Genomic DNA, 23996 nt, shown 5'->3' with positions numbered 1-23996 from the left:
TTAATCAATCTCTTTTTATTAAGTTCTTTGGCTCATTTACTTGTACGTGCATTTGCTTTATTTTATTTGGAACATTTCTTTTGTAGTGTCTTGAAAAAGAGTTGTGACATTTCTTTTGGATAGCTTCTTAAGAATCTGGCAGTCACCTATGATACGATGTTGATGGGTATGGATAGATTAGCTCTGTTTTCCTGATGATCTGTCAGATGTTGAGTTCTGAGGAAGCTGGTTGTGTGTGTTGGTGATGCATATGCAGTAGTTTGATAAGTGGATAGAGGGGAAGCTTTCATTTTTCTTCTATAAAATCACTGTTTATTAAGCTGGATTTAGTCTCGTGAAGCGAGGTACTCACTGGCAGGTAGTTAATCAGTGATCATGGTAACTCAGAATGCGACCAGGGGAGCAAGTATCCATTCAGAACATAGAAACTAAAGAGCACTTCATTAGGATGAGTGAATTTCCATCTGCGTAGTATTTTGTATATACTGGAACAACTAATACAGTAAACTGATGGATGGCAGTGCGATCATATCTCAGCTGATGACAAATAAAGTTTGCTCAGCACTAAGTGGAACAGACTTACTATGATTGACAGTAGTATAGCCATCAAAATTCCAAGAAGCTTGAAATTAAGAATTCCCCAGAAAAAAAAGCAGCTGATCAGCATTTCTGTTGATACTGATTTCAGTGAAATTGCTGGAATAATTTGCACAGAAGGATGAAAATTCCTTGAAAAATTCTTCCCATATACCCGTTTTTTCTTCAACGGCCAACTTGTTTTTCTGCATCATCTATTTGTTCTGCATGTTTTTGAGTTCATGGTCCACCTGGTAATATCTGAGCTTCTGTGATTCCTTTTCATAGTGCCCCTTGAGAATGAAGATCCAAACCGTATTTCATTCATAGCTTTTGTTATGAAATCTCCATCAAGAGTCTAGTGGCAGAGAGCTACTGGGAATATTGGGGTAATTATCCAAAAGTCATCTTTGGAGATGAATATTAGCTGGTCTACCAATGTGGCTAACTTGAGATGGAGTTATTGTTTAAGATGTGTGCAGTCAGAATAATGTTAGTAATTAATCAAGTGAAATTGGATGGATATACAGATATAGATACAGATATCGCTATAGATTTGGAGAGAAGGGGAATTGTTCTCCTCTTACACTGCTGTGACTCCATTCACTCCATCAAAGTTAATCCTAATTTCAGTACCTCTGTTAGTAAGGTGCATAGGTATATGGAAAATAGGTTCATAGATATTTATTTGTTCTGGGAAGGACTTGCGCATTCAATTCTCACGCATCATTTTCTGGTCCATTTAAATATATATCAGCCTCATACATGAAAATTTGAAGATCTTTAGCTGTACTCAAGGAAGACTCTTATGTGGTGCATTTCTAGTACTGGCAAACATAAGGAGGTAGAGGAATTAAAACCATCACAATGCTCCAGTGCCCCTTAGAAGATGAGGAACATGAAGTATTCCTGTGCATTCACTGATTAAACTTGGGCTGGAGGTTTGCGAAGTGCAGAGTTTTGGAAAGTCTTACTGCGGGACTTCAACATCCGTGCAATGGCTCCAGTAACCAGAGTCTCTCAAGGACAAGGATCCCATTTACGCTTGCATTATGCATTGAGCAGAAGGGTGTGATGCATGATGTGGAATGAACAAAATAACTTGTGTGTTTAGGGAAGTGCCAAATTAATGAAAATTCAGAAAGCTCTAATGTTGAAAAGGCACACAAATTCCTTGATAGAAATATAATGCTGCTAACAGTTTCAAGATTATTGTTGTCTGAATTTTCTGCTTATTGTGTACTGCAATTAAAATTCTTTTCAACTGAAAAACCAATGTCAAATTAATATTTCCTTTTGGAAAAAAATACGAAAGTACACATCTTGTTCCATTTAGCACCATCATGGTCTTTGATCTGCTTCCCTCTGTCCAGTGAAAAAAACGGATTCATTCTAATGGGAGCAGGCTAAGACCATATATGTTTGGCATACATATACTTACACAATCACGTGAACACAAGTACAGTAAGTTAAAGTAACACACCCACTCAGACTTCCATCTGTTTTATGCCACAAATCCCTTTATTTTCTGTTTTATTTAGCAATTAACTTTTCCATTTATTCTGTAGTTAAAAGCTGCCATAAGATGAAAATAGACTAAGTCTGATTTTCTTCTCTTGCACTCTAAATAACATTCAGAGGAAACTCAGACCTGAATTATGAAATCTGTGTTTCCTAAAAGTGCCAGGTGTGACTGTGATTTGGACAACAGTCCTATTCACAGAATAGTAAGAAACACTTTTAAACCCCACCTGGGTTACCCAGCCGTTGTGTTCTGGCTGTTCTTGTTTATTCCTTGCTCAGAGCAGATGGATAGAAGGAGGCAGGGAATGGGGAGGATCCTTGGCTCCATTCCCTATTCACCGGCCAGCGCAGCTGAGGCGGGTTGGGGGATATTGTAATTTGTTGCTGCCCTGCACCAGAGAGGAAACAGAGGAGAGTCGGGACTCAGAGGTGTCCTTATGAGTTGGCACTACCACTTCCTTGGGGTCACGTGAAGTGTTGAAATCTGGTCTTCAGTGCAGTGGTCCCCAATATTCATTAGCTCTTAGGAACAATGCTGAGGAAAGCCATGCAAGGCAGCAGCATCCTCCCTGGGCTCTGCCCAGGGTAGCTTCAGTTTTAACTTTTTAATTTCCTGCATCCCTGAGCAACACAGGAGGGGAGGCTGCGGACTGGGGACCACTAAATGTGTTAAAACTCATTAGGTATGAAACAGAAGACCTTTAAAACTAGCCAAGAGTCTCAAACATGGGTGCCAAAAATTAAACACCTAATTCCATATTTAGTCATTTATCTTAGTTCCTGCCTCACAGTTGTTAATATACACCATGCTATCTCATAGGTGGCCTGATTTTCATAGGCACCGGGCTATGAATATACACTCAAGTGCTGAGACTGCTTACCTAAAAGTGAGACTTGTAGTATCAGATTTAAATTTTTCTGGGTGATTAAACCTGAGTTCCCTTGCTCTCGCTCTCAGCTCCTGAAAGTAGCTTCGATAGAATGACCAGCATTGTAACATATGGCTTAGCAAGGGGGAAAAAAAAGAAAATGAGTATTAGAAATGGATGGACTAAAGAATACGCAGGATATATCAGGCACATTAACCAAACATATGGTGCTAAATGAGATTTTTTTTTAAAATTGCAAAAAAATTGACATTCCTGGCAGTCTCAAGGATAATGTGACATGGCTGTGATAAATTTAGAAGAATGGGACATATTTTGGCTTGTTCTTGGAAACCTTTTTCTTGCATGCCGACTGTATTTCTTCTTTTATTAACCCATTCAAAGAATGTTTGAATTTTGCTGCTAGAGCACCATGCTAGCGCAACATAAAATGTGAATGATGCTAATTGCTTTGCACTGCCTAACTTTCTGTCATACCCTCCCCTCTTAAAGGACAAAACATGCTTTGGAAATGAGCTGGCAAGCTCATGTTATTCTTTCTCTTGGTCAATATTAAGTGATGTAATTAAGCTCCTGTTTGCATATTCTTCTGAACTAGGAAGCAGCCATTTTTTCTTGAGATCTGATGGATATGATCACTCAAAATAAAATGTGTCATTACAAACCTCAAACAAAATAAAAACATGGTAGAGTTGGAGTGTTCCAAACCAATACATTTCAGAATACCCAGAAATAAATAAAAAAAAAAACAAAGTAGTGATAGTAGTGGCAATCAGAATGATGATAACAAACAAATATAACAAAAGTAGGAACCAATTATCAGTACTTCAGTTTGTCTTTCTACTCAATTTTACAATACAGTGTTACATTAAAATCTCTATTTTCACATGAAAACAGCTGCCTCGCCCTTATAAAATCCATCTCCATAGGAACATGACACTGCTCAGCATTGCCACAGTGCAAGGTCATTCATCAGCTTTGTTGTAGCTCCTCAAGTTCCAGTGTTTGGACACAATCACATGAACTTGCTACAGCTTTAAACCATATTCCACTCCTCTCTCTGCCCCTTCCCCCTACCACAGTTTACGTGAGTCAAGCAGGTTTTTTAGCACAGGGGTAAAAGAATAGCTTCTTCACTTTCTCAGAAGCTTTATTATCTTTCCCGTAACCCTGAAGAGGGTATCCAGCTAGAGGATATGGTGGAAAGCAGGGAGTTCATGAGGCAGCTGAACCATACGGTGCATAGACTTAGAGATCTTACTCCTTCCATGACCTCCGATGCTTGCCCAGGGCACAGGCACTCCTGTCCCCTCCTGGGCTCGTGGGCTGCGCAGCCGTCAGCTGCGTGCGGGGCCTTGTGCCTCCACGCAAGAGTGCTGCACGACCTTGCAGGGAGAGCAGCTCACAAGCAGGCGTATTTTACTGTGAGAATAATCCCTGTGCATAAATAGTCGCTTATTCTGTCCGTGATATTTTGCACAGAGAGGGATGGAGCCTGCTACATTAAAACCTGCCCTGGGGGCAAACCTAGCTCCTTCCACAGCCCGGCACAGAAGAGATGTACCCATGGCCTTGCTGCCAGCAGCGTAGTTCTTTTACCTCCCGAGCACGAATATTGCCACTGACCCTTGACTTTGTGTTTAGGGCTGGGGTTGACACTCATTTGGTGTTTCCATCCCCAGTTCTATCATAAGGAAATATGGATCAACAGCACCATTACTTCTTTTGAGTATCCTTGTCCTGAATATTGTCACTCAAACACAGAGCAATAACTAAGTTGCATCCCAACATGCCATTTGAGCAGAAATTCAGCATTTCATTGAAATACCTTAGTTCAGTCTCCTTTTCTCTCTTGCCCCCAAACCGAACCAACTCTCTTTGCTTTTGTCCCTACTCCAAAGTCCTTAAGACCAATATGAAAAAAAAAACCACAACACTAATTTTCTTGCACAATAATCTGTCAGTTCTAAACTTTTATTTTTAAAAGATTAAGTATGTAGCCTTTCTTCCTATAAGGAAAAACCACCACAACAGCAAACCCTTGTAGCAAACAGTTTCAAGACAGAAAGCTGCAAGTACAACACTGGAACGCTAACCACTCCCTTACTTTATTTAACTTTCTGAAATAAAAACTGCAAAACCTCACTGAAACCATTAAGACCCCAACAGTGCAGCGTATAAAGTACAAGAAGGCTCCTGCATATTGCAATCAACATCCCAGGGACTATAAAACTAGTGTTATTAAACATAAAGTTAATAATATTGTCCAGAGATAATATTGTCCAGGCCTCTCTCTTTACTTTCTAACAATTAAATTCTATAAAATACAGAGTTGGAAATAAGGTTGAATGACTTTGCTAGTGGAAGTTCAGCTTCCACATTATCTGGTATTTTGCTTTTGCACCTGAAACCTCAACTATTCCACACCTTTGTTTTGCTATATCCCTACAGATATGCAAAATGTCTGATGTACTGTATATACTGGAAATTATGTGTTTTCAGAGTATGTGCAGATAATCAGAATACCCATATGCCTCTAGAACTATAAAAATATAGAGAATAATACAGACACACATACATATTCTTCATCTATATGCTGTAATATTCTTCTATCCAAGCATAAATCATACACAGAAAAGGCTTAGATTTTAAGAGCCTATTGCAATATATTCATTCCACTAATTTCTTTGGTGCCACAGGCTTGGTATGATATCAACAGGAGTTATTCTTACAGAGTATAACAAACCGGTCATATTAGCATTACACCATTTCTGCCTGTCCACGGGAAAGGTTTCACCCCATGGCAACTTAACTCTGATTTTCATTGGAAGCCTTTGATATAGTTCAAGGGCATAATAACAACTCTGAAATAATTCCAGTGTGGCTTCTAATATCAAGACACAAATACCATTCACCCTTTAAAAAAATTTGAAAGCAAAAGGGAACCACATAAATATATTACTTTCAAATACCTTTGAAGTCAAGAGAGTAAGGAAAGGCAGAGTTTGAACTCAGAAAACTTTATTCTCTAGTTGTGCCTTGAGTCGTGCAGCACATTTAAAAGATCCATTTGCAATAATCTACTAAAACAGTGAGTGAAAGACAGAACTCATAAAAAGCCTGTAAAAATCCAAATGCTCCAGCTATTACAGATTTCTAAAAATAAAGCAGAGTAGGTTTCAGTAGCAATAATAAGCTGCATCTTATCCATATTTCAGATTTAAAAGAAAAATATGGCTGCCTTTTAGTACTCATTGCTCAGAGCGAACCATGGCCACTTCTGCCTCAAAAAAGACCACAAACAAAAGTGAGCTTTCAGCTTGCTGTTGTATTCGGTTTCATTTGTCCTTTAAGTTTATCTAGCTGCTTCTGCACCCACTTTCACAATGCATAGGCTGTCGTTCCATGACCTAGCATTATTAAATTGCACTTATCAATCATTCTTGCCAGGAATGCCATCGCCAACTACATTAAAGAAGTCAGAGAAGTCTGGTTTCAGCAGTCCCTCGCCTTCGCAGACCTCCTCCCTTGGAACGGCTTTCACACAGCACCATCGACCTGTCATTACAGGACCCAGAGGTGAGGCCTAACCCAAGAGCCCCCAGGCAGCTTAAATGTTAGCCACGGCACCCACTGTCCATCCTAGCGCCTTTCCACGGAAAGTCATCGCCACGTGTGACCCACTCAGTGAGAGGCTGTGCTTCAGAAGCTTGATAACCCGGAGGTTTTAGTTGTCAAGACCTGTTTTGCTAGGCTGGGCTGTTTGGTAAAACTCCTGACGACCATTCAACAGTGCCTAAGGTGGAAACGCTGGTTTCTGGGGGCCTGGGGTTTTGTTGGAAGAGGGTGGGGAAAGGGACAGAATGTGTTACAGAGCGTGTCTTCTACTGTCCATTCATAACATAGATTCAGTCTGAGTGCTCGAGGTAGGGACCCATCACTCACTTCTGAACCATGCCTGTCTTCCAGCACTATGGCTTTGTTTCTGCCAGTCATTTAGTGCTCGTGTTGTTGGTACCAGTGTGCTGAAGAACCACCTTGTTAGGGGACTCCTTTGAAATTGGTTCCTGCAAAGCTTTGGCTGGTTTTCTACGCAGTACTCTTCCGACTGATTTTCCAAGTAAAAGAGACGTCCTCTGGGCCTAGATGTGCTTATACATTTTTGTTAGAAAGATGCATTTTCATTTAGCCTAGAAAACTAAATGCAATACTCGGTTCACATTTGAAAAGGAACTCACTTGGGCATAGTAATATACACAAATGAATGAATCTTCTTACAAACCTCTTTGGAAGATATAAAAATAGGAATGAATGGTTGTGACATGTTTCTTTCTGCTATGAAATTTCGTCTCATTTAGAGAAGATTATTAAGGAATTGGTCGAATGGTGAAGCATAAAAAGACATATTAGCAATTCATACTAGCAATTATTTTGAAATGTCTGTTTGGCATTAGTGTGGTTTTACTGAGGGCAGCACAAACCAGGACGAGCCTCTTCATCTGCACAGTCCAGGTGATGCAGTGGGAAGTAGTGGAACTGCACTAAGCTGAAGCCAGGTCAGAATTGCACTTCATGGGTTTTTGTGCTTTGTTAAATCTACTTATTGTAGTTTAATTTGTTGTGGTTAATCCCATAAAAATTATTTATTACCCTTAGACACACACCTGGATGCTCAGAAGATATTTAGACATCTAAGTTCTATACAGATTTCCCTTGAATTTTTTATCTGAGCTATCTGGCAAATATATCTTCTTTTAAAAGCCTTGATAATTGGTGATATAAGTATGAATAATATGAATGTTCCATTAACATTATATTCAGTGCACATCAGCTGACTCTGAATTCCTATCTTTTAGAAGTTCAGCCTTTTAGATTTGAGTTGTTAATTGATTAGTTAATAGGCCTTTCTTTATTTAGCTATGTTTTACCTCACACTCATTTTTTAAGATCATTGAATGCCTTTGTCTGCCCCTGTTTAGACCTTCTGTATTTTGGATTTTTGTGTGGTTGAGAGAGGAAATGTATCACTGGTGAGGTCTTGTTTAAATCTCATCTACAGTCTGTTTTAACAAGACTTTTTCTGTGCACCAGGGGATATCCATCAGCTAGATGAGAAGAACATTCAAAGACAGCCAGAATTTGAAAGAGCAAATACAATGATTACAGTTCCCAAATTTTGTTTGTTTGGAAGGAGATGTCTTTACTAACTCCATAAAGAAGTAACACAGTTTCTTATCATCGTGGTTCCTACCAAGTTAAGCAAAAACTGTTCTTCTGCAACATCATTTAGAAGCATCTTCTATTTTATGCTTGTTCACAAACAGTGTCTTACAGACTTTCAGGAAAAATCCCTTTGAATCCATCCGTGGATTCCTTAAGTGTCATCATCCTGGAAAAATCTTGTTCCAGTCTTCGTTCTTTGTTCTTTTTGGACATTCCTCTTCAGTATTATTCTTCTTCCACAGCACACTGGCTCTGTTTGTTTCTCTTCTGCAACAATCGTGCTGTTAGTAAAGGGTAATATACTGAGATGGATTATTTTCTGCAAATCCAGCTTTGTTCTTTATCCCATTCCCTCCAGTGTACTTTAGGACAGTAAGCAGAAGAGAGAAGCTTTTCAGGTTTCAAAAGTGGCAACATAAAGAGTACAATGCAGTCATATAAGAGGATATAATCTTTGAGCAATTCGTATCCACCATTAGTTACTGGAAGTTATATCTTTCTGCAGAAATGATAAGTATAATATAGTACACACATGTTGCATTCTCTTTGGATACATATGCATTATGTAAATGGTCAGTGGCAGGTCATTCCGGGTGGTCTTCAGAAAAGTAAGAGCAGGATTTAATCTTCAGTCTGCAGATATTTCAGAGAAAGGAAAGTCATGAGTAAGTAGGTCACCATCAGAGGAAGCTCCTCAGCCAACTGAACGATTACAAGAAGGTTCAATCTCCTTCTGATGTTCATATGTGCAAGTTTATCACTTGGATGTGTATATGAGATGCATTTGTAAAGCATGATCAAAATAGACAGCAAAGAAGAAGCTGTAGACTATTCATGGCAGGTGTTGTCATTGACAACCAGTGATTTATAAGTTCTCAGGAATATTCCTGAATCTTTCACATGCTTCCAAACATTCCTTAGAACACAGCACACGTCTTATGCTGGGGTATCCCAGGATACTGAGTGCCCTTCCCAGTGATCCCCACAATGAGTCATTTTGGAAACAAAACTTGCTTGGAGGAGGAGTAAATCCTTAAGAGGATTTCTTAGTTATAAGGTGCTCCATTCAACGAACCAGTTGGAAAACCTCTGTTTTCATGAAGTTGTCTGTACTGTACTGTGTTGTGGAAGGCTGCGCACTAGTTTCCTATCTGCATTGGTGCTGCTGCCAGTACTCAACCCAGCTGGGCAGTAGCCAGCAGAGAGGATCTGAGCTGGCTGACCAAAGGACCAGATGTGCAGTGAGTGCTGGCGCATGGATGCCAATGCTTCAGTGACTCCTCAGTAGTTCCAACAGATGGTGGTAAGATCCAAGTTTCTTTGGTGATAAGCTAGCAAAGTGATTCATGGAGTCTCACTTGATGATGGCAGTTTTTTGGGCATGACTCTATGAATGCACCATATGTCTTCTCTGGACCAGTGTGGTTAGGATTCAGTGTCTGGCAGATGGTAAATCGATCACCTATAGGGTGGCTTTAGCATCACTATCAGTTTTATAATTTATTTCAACGCATTGAAAATTCAAGCAGTTAGATCTCTATCTCCTACGCAGCATACTTTTGTTACCTGCAAGTTAGATTATTTGGTGGTCAGTGTAGCTCACCACAGTACTCCAGTATTGCAAAGCCATCATGTACTGCTGGCATCTTACAAGGTTTCCCAGACATTAGCCCACTTGAACTCTTTACCAGACAGTGAAGGATTTAAATACTATGGGTGACAGCAATATTTACATAAGTGGTTTTAGGCTTCCGTGTATTGCTACTTACACTCTAGTGACTTTATATCTGGAGCTGGCTGAAATGTTAAATTGACCACGATCTTGTAAACCTAGGGTATACAGCAGCCTGTGCTGTAGAGCATTCAGGCATTTCCACAGAATAAGACAGCATAGATCCTGCAAGCCAAAAAGCAAGGAAGAAAAGGCAAGGAAAGAAAAAAAATAAGAATGAGATGGTATGTTAGGAAGATAAATGAAGGAGAAACACAATTACAAGAAACAAGAAATACAGCACAAAGGGAAGAACTCAAGGAAGTGGGCGTGTGAGCAGAAAGAGAAGAAGGGATGAAAGTCAACTAGTGGAGTGGTTCCCATTATATTAATTTCCTCCATAATAAGCATTGCCATTTTTATGTCCTGATTTTTATCAGGACAAGGCCTACCAGGGAAACTCTGCAGGATAGTACTTTCTGTTTGTGCCAAAGTGGCAAAAACTTTATGTCACATATCTGGGAGGACGTTGTGCCCTTCTCTATCAAAATTCTCCACAGGGTCACTGAAATATCAGTGCCTGTTAGCTGTCCTGTCATCCAGCTTCAAGCGAATCAAAGTGATAATTCCTGCTAACTCGCTCCTGAGCTACACAGGGACATTTTGGAATATCCTATTCTGTACAACTATCCACGGCTGCTCCTCGATGCTGTCAGCTCGCAGACTTCTACTTTCCTTTGAATTTTGACAAAAGCAAAGCAGTGCAAGTTCGTTCTGATACGGACACCTCGGATCAGGGGATGGTAACGTAAGACAGCCAAAAGATGAGAGCTGCACCACACGGGTAAGAAAGTTGAGCAGAAACCATAAATAGTGTAACACTGACCAACAGATGAGCGTTGCTTTTGCGACAGCAAAAAGCAACGCTCCCGTTTACAATGACAGGATAGCTGACTGTGTAGGCGAAGATTTGATTTTCTCCACTCACTCTGAAATAATATGATGCTGAAGGAAGAACAGTTTCCTAACAGATGGCCTCAAGGTCAGGGTTTAGTAATTACTAGATACCCTACCCAAACTGCCATCTACTCCCGTATCCCAGGCAGGGGAGGGCAGAGAGGAAGGCTTGCAAACGGTTAAAGCTTCAGCTAAACAAAAGTCAGGAACCGTGTAATTAAAACTCTACCTTTGTTGTATTGTAAAGAGTTAGCCTGTGACATAGGAAATATTTAAAGGAGCAGGCTGTTCAGCTAATTTGTGTGTGAGTGAACTGCTTAGACAGTCCTATCCTAAATTAACTGTAAGGCCACCCACTGAGATTGCCTCATAAAGGGCCATGATTGCTCAGCTTCGTTTTGTATAACCGTTCAATAATTACTAGATAAATGCATAACTAAAAGCTCTATTACACTAATAATTTGTACCGAGATAGATGTGTGGGACACCATGCTGGGTTAATTTGTCATCCCTGCAGCAAACTTCTAAAGAGGGCTCTTTTGCAGAGGAATTGTGTTAATATGTTGCTCCAGCGAGGACATGTTAGAGCAACAAGATGACTTGGTCGCTTAATCTCCTAAAGAGGCAAAATGCCTGGAGGGTAAGTGCCAGAAAGAAGAATGGGGGGTGATTAACACAGTGGACCCAGATTTAAACTCATCCTGACAAAAGGAGCTGATCTAACTGAGCAAAAGAATGAAAAAAGGGGAGTGTTAAAAGTACTAATAGGATTTCATGCATCCCTAAAAAATAATATAAAAATGAAGTGCTGCAGGAACAAAGTATTTTGCCCGTGCTTTTCCTGATTCTGTGTTCAGTTCTTTGCTCTCTCTGATATATCCGTGAAGTTAAACTATATGCTTTAAACAGTGCAGTGAACTATAATATTTTTATCTCTGCTTTATGCTAAATTCTTCTAGCTTCAGACACACACAAAAAGCACATTATTGCTTTAAATATGGAACCCATGTTTAAGCATCAGAGCTCTGGATTTTCAACCTCCTCTATTGACAGAACCATAAATCATGTTAAAGTTAAGTGAATTACTGTAGCGTGGAACTATAGCTTTAACAATGTTTATGTAGTATCAGCTTACCATCTACAGAATGAAAGGGGAAAAAAACACTGATATTAGAAATGGGAATGTGGAGTCCTATTAACTTAACAGCAATATATCACTCCAAAGTCACAGATTCCATTACCATGCCCTTTTTAGTATCAAAGCAGAATTATATCATCACACACATAAAGGTTGTGGTTTTTAAGAGAATTTACATTTCTATTGTAAACTTATCAACTGCATTTCATTATGAGAAAGACATGATATATTCTCCTAGCAGTAGTTTTTATCTTATATATGGGACTACATCATGTGTATTAAACACAGTGATAATATGCAAAAATTGCCAGCATTTGATGTGAAGTAGGAATTCTACAAATAGGTTAAATTAGGTTTTTTTGACCTCTAGCTATGGTCTTAGAAGGGAGGAGTCCTTTCTATAGGTATGATTTTTATTTCTCTACCTATGTAACCAGTTCTATAGTATTCTGATCTCCCAAAGGCAGAAGAGTTTTGACGTGTTTTAAAACAATCTGCTCAAAATAGCTAACTTAACTGGCCCCCCGCCTGTGCCAGAATCTGGAACCAGCGCTCAGTTCAGCTCTACAGGTTTGCGAAAGCAGCCTGTAATACTCAACAACCCAGAGTACACCAATAAACCCTGTGCCCCAACACAGCTTTGAGCATATTTCCCTTTTGCTAGGAACTCCGTGGGCCTTGGCAAAATGTCCTTCTGCCTCCCTCTTGGTACTGCAAAATCTCTTACAGAAAGAGTATTTCTGAACAAAGCGTCCAAGTGCCTTATACCACTCCGGTCTTCAGAGCAGCCAAAAGGGGCTGATAGCCAGCCCCGACTTGGAGATACCATGGGTCTGTTTTTTCAGCAGTGCTTAGCCGACCACCTGCACTTGACTTCTGGAGCCGAGAGATGGATATTCTGCAATTCAGTCCTTCTTTTTGATGTCCATGGACAGGAACAGATCCTCCATCCATCATATTTAGGGTATTTGTATATCTCTTGCATTGGTCAGCTGTTTATATTATATTTTGAATGTTTCATCTATGTTTGCCTACATAATGTGGAAGTAAGTATCAGTGATACCTAAATTTTACCCATGCTAAGAGGGTAAGGCCTATTTTTGTTCTCCTGCCCCATGATTTCCCAGCCGTGTCACTGCAAATGGGAATGTAAGACAGGATCAGTTTGAATTTAGCTCATCCATGGACCTGACAGACGTGTTAGTAAACAGCCCCTTTGCACCATTATGGGACTTAAGCAATACTTAAGTTTTCCAGTGATCTGAATGCCCTTCAAAGGGCTGGTCCTGGGACTGGTCAGTCCTACCTCAGCAGCTCAATATTTAAGTAGAGGCAAGTCCTTGCTAACCTAAATAAGAGATTGGTCTACATTTATCACCCTAAAGTCTATTCCTAATGGGCAGTAAGACAAATGGGGACTTTCAGAAACCTTTGAAAGAGTTACGGGGACGCAGCTCCCATTGAAATTCAAAAGCAGTTAATGAATTCTCTCAGGACCTCTGCAAATCCCAGCCCAAGTTTCTTAATTATTTTTTTTCTTGTTTGGGTAACTGCTTTCATCACAAAAATCTGTGGGCTTAAAGCTATTGTTTTAGGCTTCTATTCTTTACCTCTTGTATTGTATTATACACAGAAGTGTAAGTTCCTTTCAACAAATTTGGATTATTGCCAGATCTCCTTATTAAAAAGTCACTCTTCATATTTCCGATAAACACAGCTGTTTCATGGTGTTTGAAAGCATTTCACATCAGCCAGCATGGTGGCTTAGCCAATTAGTACTCTAATATGGTCAATTTTCAGAATAAGTACCTTTGGGGTACAAAGGGTGGGATACATCTTGCATAATTTGAACTGGCACTTGCATCACTTAAATGCTAGGAGAAAGCTTACAGCATGCAGGGAGTTAAAGCAACTTAGAAGCCTGAAGTGGAAATATCTAGCAGAACAAACTGTTCTATAACATTTCCAGGGAAATGACTTTTAAAAAAATACTTTCTTAATTGTAATGAAGCCAATTATAATGGCCTCAAAAACAAGCTGATAAAAATGATCCTGTTTCATTATGATTATAATGTTACTATTTCTAGGAAGATTGATCAATGTTTAATGAGCTATTAGTAAACTTAATTATCACTTTATAGAGGAGGTATCTGAGCATTGTGTCCTGGTGAAGCCAATCCACTGTTGGCCTGGTCTGATGGACTAGCCTTTGTGCCTGTGAAGGAACAGTGGTTTGGATTCCCCAGACCACTACTTCTTTGAACAGGCGAGGGGTGCAGGGTGATAGGAGGCTTCTCCTGAGCGGGAGAAGAGCAACACTAAATGACCCTTTCAAAGACTTCAAACGACTTTATGAAGAAAGAAATTTCATCCAGTCATCTGGACTTGAAGGGGTTGGCAAGGATTTTTGGAAGAGGAGATGGAAGGTGGATGGATCAATATGTCTCCCCCATATGTTGGGCTGTGCTGGTGGAGAAATCTGTCTGAGCACTGCAGGTGCGATCACGAAATCCCTTTACCACATCAGTGAGCACTCCCTGGGAGAAAGGATCCCATGCATCTTTATTAGGACTGCTCCTTTGTTCCAGGAGAAGGGCCTGAGAAGGGTACTAAATATCTGAAGAAAACTATAACCTGTTTCAGATTAACTGATTCTTTATTATCTGATCATTCACTTGAATAGAATTCACAATTTTGTCTCTTCTTCATTTGCCTTAGACATGTGAAGTGCTAACCTAATCAATGAATGCAACTTATTTTATTAGTTACTTAGTTTGTTATTGGTTACTATAAATCAAGAAGGGAAAAGACAAGACAGGCCTGCATAATCAGACATTTGAATTCAGCGTTCTGAAAAATCCTCTTTCTTACTTCTGTGCTGCACAGCACCACGAACTCATAAAACACTAAAAAATCCAGTATAGCACGCAACAGCTGTACTGCATAATTACTTGGCCCAATAGCAGTAGTTTTAAAATACTGGTATATCTGTTGCAGGCCACCATACATTATCATCTCATTTTCAATAAAAAGTCTGGGATGTTTCAGATGAGCTTCAATGGAATTAGAATCATGTGTGCTTTGAAATATTTATGCTTGCCTTGAGATGGAAGGATAATTCCTGCCTCCAGCCCCCACACACAAATAACAGATTTAATAATGCCAGATAGTCCAACTCCTCCATACCTACAGCAGGTAGAAACGAAGTTCTGATCTGGAATACACATATTTTCATAGGTTGTAGAACTTATATTTTATGTCATTTAGTGAGGTCAATAATAAAATATAAATGTCATAGGCTGAAAGACGCCAAGAGAAATATGGTTTGGCAGCATGGAGCTGCTTAGGGATACATAAATAATAAGTCAATAAGTAAATAAATAATAGACAAAGACCTGTTTTATCTTCCATTTGAAGATCTCAAAGAATTTACAATCACTGATTGAGACTTGTAATATCCCATCAGAAGCACATAAGTAGTAATAGCCCATTCTTATACACAGGAAAACTTGCATCACTCTAGGCATGGTTTTCAGAAGCAATGACTTAATAATTTTTATTAAGCGTTTCTGAAAATCATGACTGACGGGGCTTTTCCATGGTCACTTGCCCCATTTAAAGGCAAACAAGGAAAATAGCAACCTGCTCTACTACCTCACGTCCTTTAACTGATGAAAAATGTTTGTGAGGATCCATATATTTGGAAAGACGGTTGTGTTCTGCACTCAGAACTTGTTTGAAAGGCCATTTTTGCATACACCAGAGTCAGTGACCACAACACAGCTATCAGAGTAATGGATCTGCATCTGGGCCAGCAGTTTTTAGACTTTAGCATTTAATTCCCTCCCTCTAGTATAAGGCAGGCACACCTGTAATATTGATCAGTTTAATAGTAGTAGAGTCTTCCTCTTATCAAACAGCCTTTCCTTTTGCCATTTGAGAAATTTGGTATTTCCCAGTCAGAGATTGCAAAAACAAATCTTTCGGAGATCCTTATTACATTTGTTACTTCTTGTGCTAATCCATCTATTCTGAGAAAATGAACCCTATATGTCAGTATATGGCACAGACTGAGGACTGATGCCTATTCGGTCTTGTTTCCTTCCCCCAGTCTTTCCTGTGATCAGCAGAAAGCCCTTCAAGGCTGTGCTGAGGAGTTGGCCAAGACTCTGAAGAGGAACCACTCTCTCCTTCTTGCGGCACTTTATCTTCCTGAATTATTGTTGATCGTTTCTGCATTCATTTTTCTTCTCGCTCTCTTCGGGAAGATCACCGGCAAATGCTTTCCGCTTTGTTTTCTACCCTGACATGCTGAGGAGGTCAAGGCAACAGACAAAGACCCACTACTTACATGCCTATGAGTATTTCTAATAATCATAACATGTCTTTCATGTAGCAAATGAAATTATTAAATGAAGAGTCATAACTTGAAAAAGCTAAATACAGTGTGGTCTCAGGAATTTCCACGTGTTCCCTGGGTACAATTTTTTACTCCTTCTTGTTTGATTGAAATAGCATTTCTATCTCCTTTTCACCCAGCGGAAGAAAAGGAATGAATTTGTTCCCAGATGTGTACAAAGGACAGTGCAGTTGCATGACAATTTCAAATAGTATTAACAGAGCTGGTGAAAAAACAGATTCTTTTTTAATAAATGTTTAAAGAATCCCAATCTATTTTTTACTTAATTAAATGTTTGCCACATAAATTTTCATTTCTCACTTTTATCTTCATCCTTCATCTTCCATTTGGCATACAAGGAAAGGGGGATCTATAAAAGGAGATACGAAGGAAGAGAGCAAGAATATGTTTTATGTCAAAAAAATGCAAGAAATGTTGTATGCTAATGAAAATTTCATTGTAGTCATCAAAATGCTTACCACCAACTTTTGTTGAATGAATATTTGTGGCAAAATATTTTGACAAGCTCTAAAATGACTATTGCTTCTGGGAGAAGGTGATGATACGTTCATACCTGTCAAGTGGCTATGACGTAAGTGTCATTAAAGCAATTACACCTCAGGAGTTGGTGTAAGTGAGATCAGAGGCTGACACTTCGGGTGGAATTCACCTAACTGAAGGTGTGTGCATAGACTGGAGGTATCTACCTCGGAGCTAGTACCAGTGGGCTCCCTTCACATCCACTTGTGAGCCAGTCAGTGTGGTCAATGAAATCTAGTCAAAGTGGTCTGGTTTTGGATGAGATGAACGGCTTCTTAGACACCATTAGTTCTGTTTAGTTCTCCATTGATTCTAAGATAATTAGCTCCATGGTACACACCCACATTTACTAAGGTGAATCCCACATTATCTCTACCTTTAGTAGCACACTTCAAAGTTACAGCCTCTCCCAGGAGTTTGGGGACAGGAAAATAGCCTTCAGTTCTTCCTTTGAGGATTTGGGTTCTTTATCTGAAGAGTTTTCAAGTATACTGTAATTTAAGATGCAAACTCAGAACAAAACTATTTGTCTTAAAAGTGAATAAGAAATAATTAACTAGGTTTGTACAAAACAAGAGATAAGCCCAGATGTGCAGACAGGTTGAACAGGCTGGGCACACAGGTGTTTGCCTTGGCCATGGAATAACTGTCAACATTTCCATAACAAGGAGTGTGGGATATGCTGCTTCTTGTTTCCTTTTCCCCAGTGCAGCACTGCAGAGCTAGCACGGCTGTGGGAAGACGCTGTTTTCCAGTTCAGCCCACATGCCACAATACCTAGCTGTTATAAGATAGGTATAGGCCATGCTTTCAGAAGAGTTTCACTGGAAATACGTCTGCTTTGATCAGAGATAGCTGAAGGCTGCAGTCTACCTTTTAGTTCCTTATCTCCATGCTTTCTTTCAGTGGTGTTTTCCCGTTTAGTACCACACATTCGGTATGCGTTTGTGTTGTGAATAATTTAAACAGTATTAAGGGGAGCAGACTGGGAAGACTCATGGGGTTAACAAGGGTACAGGGGAGCTTTTCATGGCAAGGATGAGAGCTCCATATTCATCCCGTATCAGCACCCCAGGCATGAGTGCAGCTCTTTTTGGTGGTGGTGTCAAAGCAATCATTCCTATCCAGTCGTGGAGAAAGAAGTACATAGAAGTACATAGAATTCTATGAAAATTCTAAGTGCTGCCCAGCCAACCCTTAATGAATGTTTATAGGATACTGCAGAAGGTTTCCTTGCTGCTGTCTCTGAGTACCTTTTATCCACATCTTCAGGTTCTGAGTTTGCTAATGGTTTAATAATGCTTAAGAAAAAAATGATTAATAAAGTGTCGTATTATTAAACTGGCAATGAACAAGACTAAGAAGCAGATTTTAGCTTTTATTTAACTGTGAGTTTTTCATAACATTCATAACATGAAATGAGTGTTTGCTCATTTGTATTTGATTTTAGTTCTTTCCTGCATGTCTCCAATTTTTCGAAAAGTGCCAAAGGCTTTTTTTCCCCTCTTGTATATTTAACTTACTTCAAAGCCAACACGTGAGTTTCTGTAGGATAGTACCTCCCTTGCATAGCCTTTATCTAATCGGTTATGTGTGATGTACAAGTGCAGTACATATGCACATGGACACCCTTGAAAGATTACTAGGATAGCATGCCAAGGGAGCAAGAGGGATGTAATGATGACTGTTTGGTGAGAAATAAACTATGATTTACAGATGAGCTTCTGCGCAACCAGATTAATTGGCCATTCTAAAGGAAGAATGAATTCTCATTTTAGAGAGGAAAGGGAGAATTCATAGCACTATGAGTGGCAGCAGTTGCTACCTCATGGTGACAACTAACAGTGGAAAGCACTGTTAGCTAACAAGGGTCCAACCCAATATTTCTTGAAGGCCAAGGAAGTGGGCAAAGGTGTCCCATAACGTAGGAGAGCGTAAGGCTTTTCAGCTGCGCTTGTAGTTCTGCTGAAATCAGCTGAGGGTAAAATCTGTCATTGCCAATGGGCTTGTGTACATTACACCTTTACACCTTCACTGTAGTACATTTTCCAGCTGGCTTGTTGGCCCATAAATTCACCAAATTAAACTTCATCCCCGAATGCAAGCTGGGGGCTTGCTGAAGATTTGAGCCCAACATTATTCAGGAGAAATGTAAATGTAATTTTCAAAATGATCTTGCCACTTTGTGCATGTTCATTAGATGAAAACACGTTACTTAAAATAAATGTTCCTAAACTGAGGTGGAAAAAAAACCCCAACAACAAGAAGCGTTAGACCATCTTTAAATTATCAACCATTTATAGTACAATATAAAATGGATTCATATGTGTAAATCCAAGTTATATGAAATGTCAATTAAATCAACCCTAATCTCCCAAATACATTTTTTTATTGCCTGATTGATGAGGACTGCTCTTAAGGTGATGAATAGTTTTCACTTTCACAAAGGACTGCTGATTCCTTTATATGTGTCCACTAAAAATACAGAAAACCCTTCAAAATGTCTGGCTCCGTTTGCTTTCAGGATCTAGATGAAGTGAGTGTAGGACACAATGTGGTCTAATATATTAATTGTGAAGATCAGATGTATAAACAATATTGTACATTTTAAAAAAGACTAGAAGTAAAACTACAGTAGATTTAAACTGTTTTATTTTCCGAAGGCAAAACTCTATATAACTTCTTTGTTTTCTTTCCTATAGCAAGTCCACATGCAACACCATCGACTCTTCATTTTCCAACATCACCCATTATTCAACAGCCTGGGCCATACTTCTCACACCCAGCAATCCGCTATCATCCTCAGGAGACTCTGAAAGAGTTTGTCCAACTTGTCTGCCCCGACGCTGGTCAGCAGGCTGGACAGGTGGGGTTCCTAAATGTAAGGAAGCCGTTTTTATTTCTTCAGAAGTGTTTGTCCTATGTAAAATTAACCATGGGATTATGGGATTATTTTAACAGCATGTTGCACACAGGAACACACCTTGAATAGTCATTGGAAGAAAAAAAAAAATGCTGCTACTGCAAAAATATTTAAAAAAACAACAAAAAAACTCCCCAAAAAACCACTCGACCACATTGTGGTGAAATTAACTTAAACTGTCAGAGAAGCCGGTGATACAGTGACCTTTTGGGTCCCTCCACAAATGACTTTGCTGCATGCGTTGTAACCCTAGTGGAACTGGGGTTAACAAAATATGAAGGCAGAATAATTTTTATTAATTATTTTTGAAGTTCAGGGGAGAGTGGGGGGGAAGGAGCAGGAAAAGGGAGGGTGAGAAACAGATGTTTCAGATCAGCTAAGTTCATTAAAAAAAAAATACTGCCTTATAGCACTTTAGATCAAGTTGACCAGTACTTGAACTCAAGATGTTAAAAGTACAGTTTATTATGGTTTGTTATTTCTGTAAGCAGTTATCTTTTCCCCTTATCTCTATGAAAAATTAAGCAGAGTTCCAAAGCTTCAAATAACCATTTTCATTTTTTTTTAATCAAATAAAGTGAATCATCTTGCTATTATTGAAATAGCATTCCGGTCAAATACAGAATTTATAAATTTTATGTAAATCAAATCTAAAATAATGCTCTGAATATTTCATGAAATGTAATGCATGTAACTTTTTCCAGCCAATGAAGTAATAACTGGCAAAATTACTGTTTCTCTCCTGACATACATACGATTGAAAGTGTTAATGAGAATTAGTTTAATTATTAGCATCTAATTTATTACACTTATTTAATAAGCTATATTGTTCTCGGTGCTTTCCTTTCCCTAGCAGAAAAACTGACTCTACTTATTCCAGCCAGTACTGGCTTTGAATAATGTCTGCAATATGTTAGCAGATACATTTATGTCTAGACAACAAATCAATATAGTGCTTTTCTTTTTCCTTGAGTATTCATTTGCTTAATTTATCCCAAACCATTCAGCATTATGAACTGTTAGCACACTCACAATGAACATACAGCAGGGGTCTTCTTGGCAGGAAAGGGACCTAATTGTGAGACAAGATAGTGTTTGAGAGATGTCACTAATATATTAGTTTATTAAAGGTACTGGATCTTGGAAAAATAAATATCCCTGAAGGATTGCTTCTTACTGCAAACACTAGTAACTGCAGTCTTTGAAGTCAGTGGGAATGCTGTTAAGTTAAATGCAGATGAATTTGAGTCTTATTTATGCCCTGAACCATTTTTGCTCTAGCACAAGTGGGATTTGCACCTATATGACTTTAAGGCCTTTTGTCAGTGCCAAAGCAGGTGAAATGAAAATAAGATCCCAAGGTTTGCCAGTATGAGTATTTTGTCCCCAGTAATTCAGGCTAATGGAAACCCTAACAGGAATTAAAATATTATTTTCTTTAGCAGTACTTAGAATATGGATCTGTGTTTAAAGCTGAGCTTTTATCATCAATGGAAAAGCCAATGCTCAGTGCCAGAAGAACTGCAGTGAGATCAATTTGCAGAGTGCTGTCGAAAGTGATCTCATCATTTTTGTCACTACAATGGAACACCTGATTCACAGGCTGTCCTACTTTCTCTTTATAATGGTATTTGGCATCTATCTGTACGGTTTTCAAGTGTCCAGGCTGTATTACATTTAAAAAATGTAAACTTAACAAGTTGGGGGGAGGGGGGGCATTTTTTTTAAGCCTGCTTCTTGTTTTTATGATACTTGAAAACACTTTTGCTTATGGACAGGCTTTTCTGGTGATTAATTGAAAGACCACACTTGTATAGCTGGGCCCATTCTGCCTGTGACTGACCACATCCCAGACTAAATGGAGGGTTTTTTTCCTAATGTGTAAAATGAAGCAGTTCTAAGTTCAGTCGTTTCTCCATAGGATCCTAATGGCAACTAAACTGTGAGCTACACTATTGCTAACTCAAAAGAGATGTGGGAGAGCAGTTACTTTAATATATACTCATTCATTTTCCTGTAATAAGATATCAGCGTGACTTTTAAGACCACCAAAAATGCTTGCTTTTTCTCTTAATGAGCAGTATCTTTAAGAAATTTACACTCAAGTCCTAGGCACTGATATCCTAAGGGTATAACAGAGGCACGAAACCGGGGGATTTAAGGGGTCAAAAATACTGCTTCAACTCTCACTGAGCATGAGTTAGCGGCTGCAGGAAATGTGAAGAGTAGTAGACTTGAATCCAGGGCAGTTCAGATCTGTTGCTAATAGGACAAACATTTAAAAGCGAGAACTTCCGTAGTTTCACAAGGTTCACAGGGTTTGAGACAAAGTTCCTTGAAGTCAATGGAGAATTTGACACAGCACTTTCTTTGCCACCTCTCAAGTGATAGTAAATGTATTGCACGTAGCTTTCAACTAGATTGTTATTACGGAGGTTCCTAATAGCTGATTTTTAGTATAATTTTTGTCTGTTTGCTTATTTTTGGCAGCCCAATGGTAGCAGCCAAGGCAAGGTGCACAATCCATTCCTTCCTACCCCAATGTTGCCACCACCACCTCCGCCACCAATGGCTAGGCCTGTGCCTCTGCCAGTGCCAGACACAAAACCTCCAACTACATCAACAGAAGGAGGGGCCACGTCTCCCACTTCTCCAAGTAAGTATAGACGCAGCGGGAACCAAGAGCTAATAGCACTGCGCAACGTGCTGCGATCACCGTGTATCGGCTGTTCAGAGATGAGGACTGGACTAGCTCTCGGGAAGTAGGAGAGCTCTCCGCTCTGTATATGATGGACAAAATTCTGAGCTGCTTTTATCTTAACGAGAAAAGAGTTAGCTTAAGGTTACAGTTTTATTTCTGCTTTCTTGGCATTTCACATAACCACGCATGAGAGAAATCAAGGCTGGTAGCTAAGCTGTGACACAGACCTGGGACCTTTGGGATCTTGTTTACTGTCATGAGCAGGCAGTTTGTTATCTCAAGTCAGGTTTTAGAGGATAGATACTACATGGAAGTCAGACAGATAGCCTCACCGAAAACATTGCTGCGTATACACACTGGGCTAAACTAACAACTCTTTCAAGTTCACTTCATTTATAGTTCTTTGGGGAATAAGTCTTCCTAGATTAACCCAGACGTCTTTCCCTTATGACTTGGTTCCCGAGCCCTGCATTTTGGGCAAGAAGCTATGATATTTCTTAGGCCCAGGGAGAAAGCGTTAATCCTCTCTCCACCACCCACACGGCTCCCATATGTATTTTGTGTAGCCACAAGTCAAATATACAAATTCCTGGATACACACTTGGGGATACCACTTTGGACTCACTCTTCTGGGAAACAAATGCGATTCAGCTGGGTTTGATGCTTTAAAAAAGTCTGGATGTTCAGGGAGTTAATTGTGAAATGATTTAATGAAGCTATGCTCAAACTGACATTTAAAAACAAAAGGGAAGCTTTCAGTGCTTTAATGGCAACTGTAGGGGACTTGTTCCACAGTGAAGGGAGTCCAAATAACATCCACAAACAAAAATCAATCTAATCGAAAGAGCAAATCCCTTTGTGTGCTTTTCAAGCTTATTATTTAAACGCTATATGCAACCACTGCTTGATGTGCAAAGAGGTATTCGCTATTCAGACCATGTGAAGCCTACGTTTTTAAAGCTTTATATACTGTTGAGGAGATTTGCACAGGTTCCAGGGGGCATTTTTAAAATCTGGTAGTTCTCGGAGTTTTGCATTGCCTTCTGCTACGCGATAGTGCACAACTGCAAACTCAGCAAGATGCTCTGGCTCGCTTAGAAATTAAAATGGGTTTTAGTATGAGACAGTCTGGTAAGATTGTGAACATGATCTTCTAGAATCAGGACTTCAAGAATTGATCAGCAGATTTTTGTTGAGCTAAGAAGTTGATTCATTCCCCCCCTCCACTCCTCTTTCTGACCTTAGACCAACACTTGTGCTATCAGGAAGTTTTGATGCTCTCTGATGGGAGATACTGTCTTTTAAGTCCTATCAGTAAGAGTCAGCAGTGGAATCTAAAAGGTTAATGTTTAGTCAGAGTTATCGCTGAATATAGTCAGCAATGCCTTACTATTTCCTTGTCTTCAGAACCGGGAAA

At 39.4% G+C, this 23996-nt stretch overlaps 1 protein-coding gene across 18 annotated transcripts in view; it reads left to right on the top strand.

Moving 5' to 3' along the window:
• The window catches only part of NFIA (nuclear factor I A), a 252842-nt gene that overhangs the window by 195265 nt on the left and 33581 nt on the right, over nucleotides 1-23996 (top strand). For 9 of the 18 annotated variants that reach the window (XM_075155643.1, XM_075155635.1, XM_075155644.1 and 6 more), the window contains 3 exons: nucleotides 6438-6566; nucleotides 19658-19836; nucleotides 22369-22534. In XM_075155643.1, the coding sequence (XP_075011744.1) occupies nucleotides 6438-6566; nucleotides 19658-19836; nucleotides 22369-22534 (474 nt within the window). The remainder of the gene's footprint in view (nucleotides 1-6437; nucleotides 6567-19657; nucleotides 19837-22368; nucleotides 22535-23996) is intronic. The other 9 variants (XM_075155652.1, XM_075155646.1, XM_075155645.1 and 6 more) reach the window with 3 other exon arrangements.

This window comes from Calonectris borealis, chromosome 8 (assembly GCF_964195595.1).
Source record: "Calonectris borealis chromosome 8, bCalBor7.hap1.2, whole genome shotgun sequence".
In the NCBI taxonomy this organism is placed as follows: domain Eukaryota; kingdom Metazoa; phylum Chordata; class Aves; order Procellariiformes; family Procellariidae; genus Calonectris; species Calonectris borealis.
The sequence above is the reverse complement of the archived record's forward strand: the minus strand, read 5'-3'. Positions and strand labels throughout refer to the sequence as shown.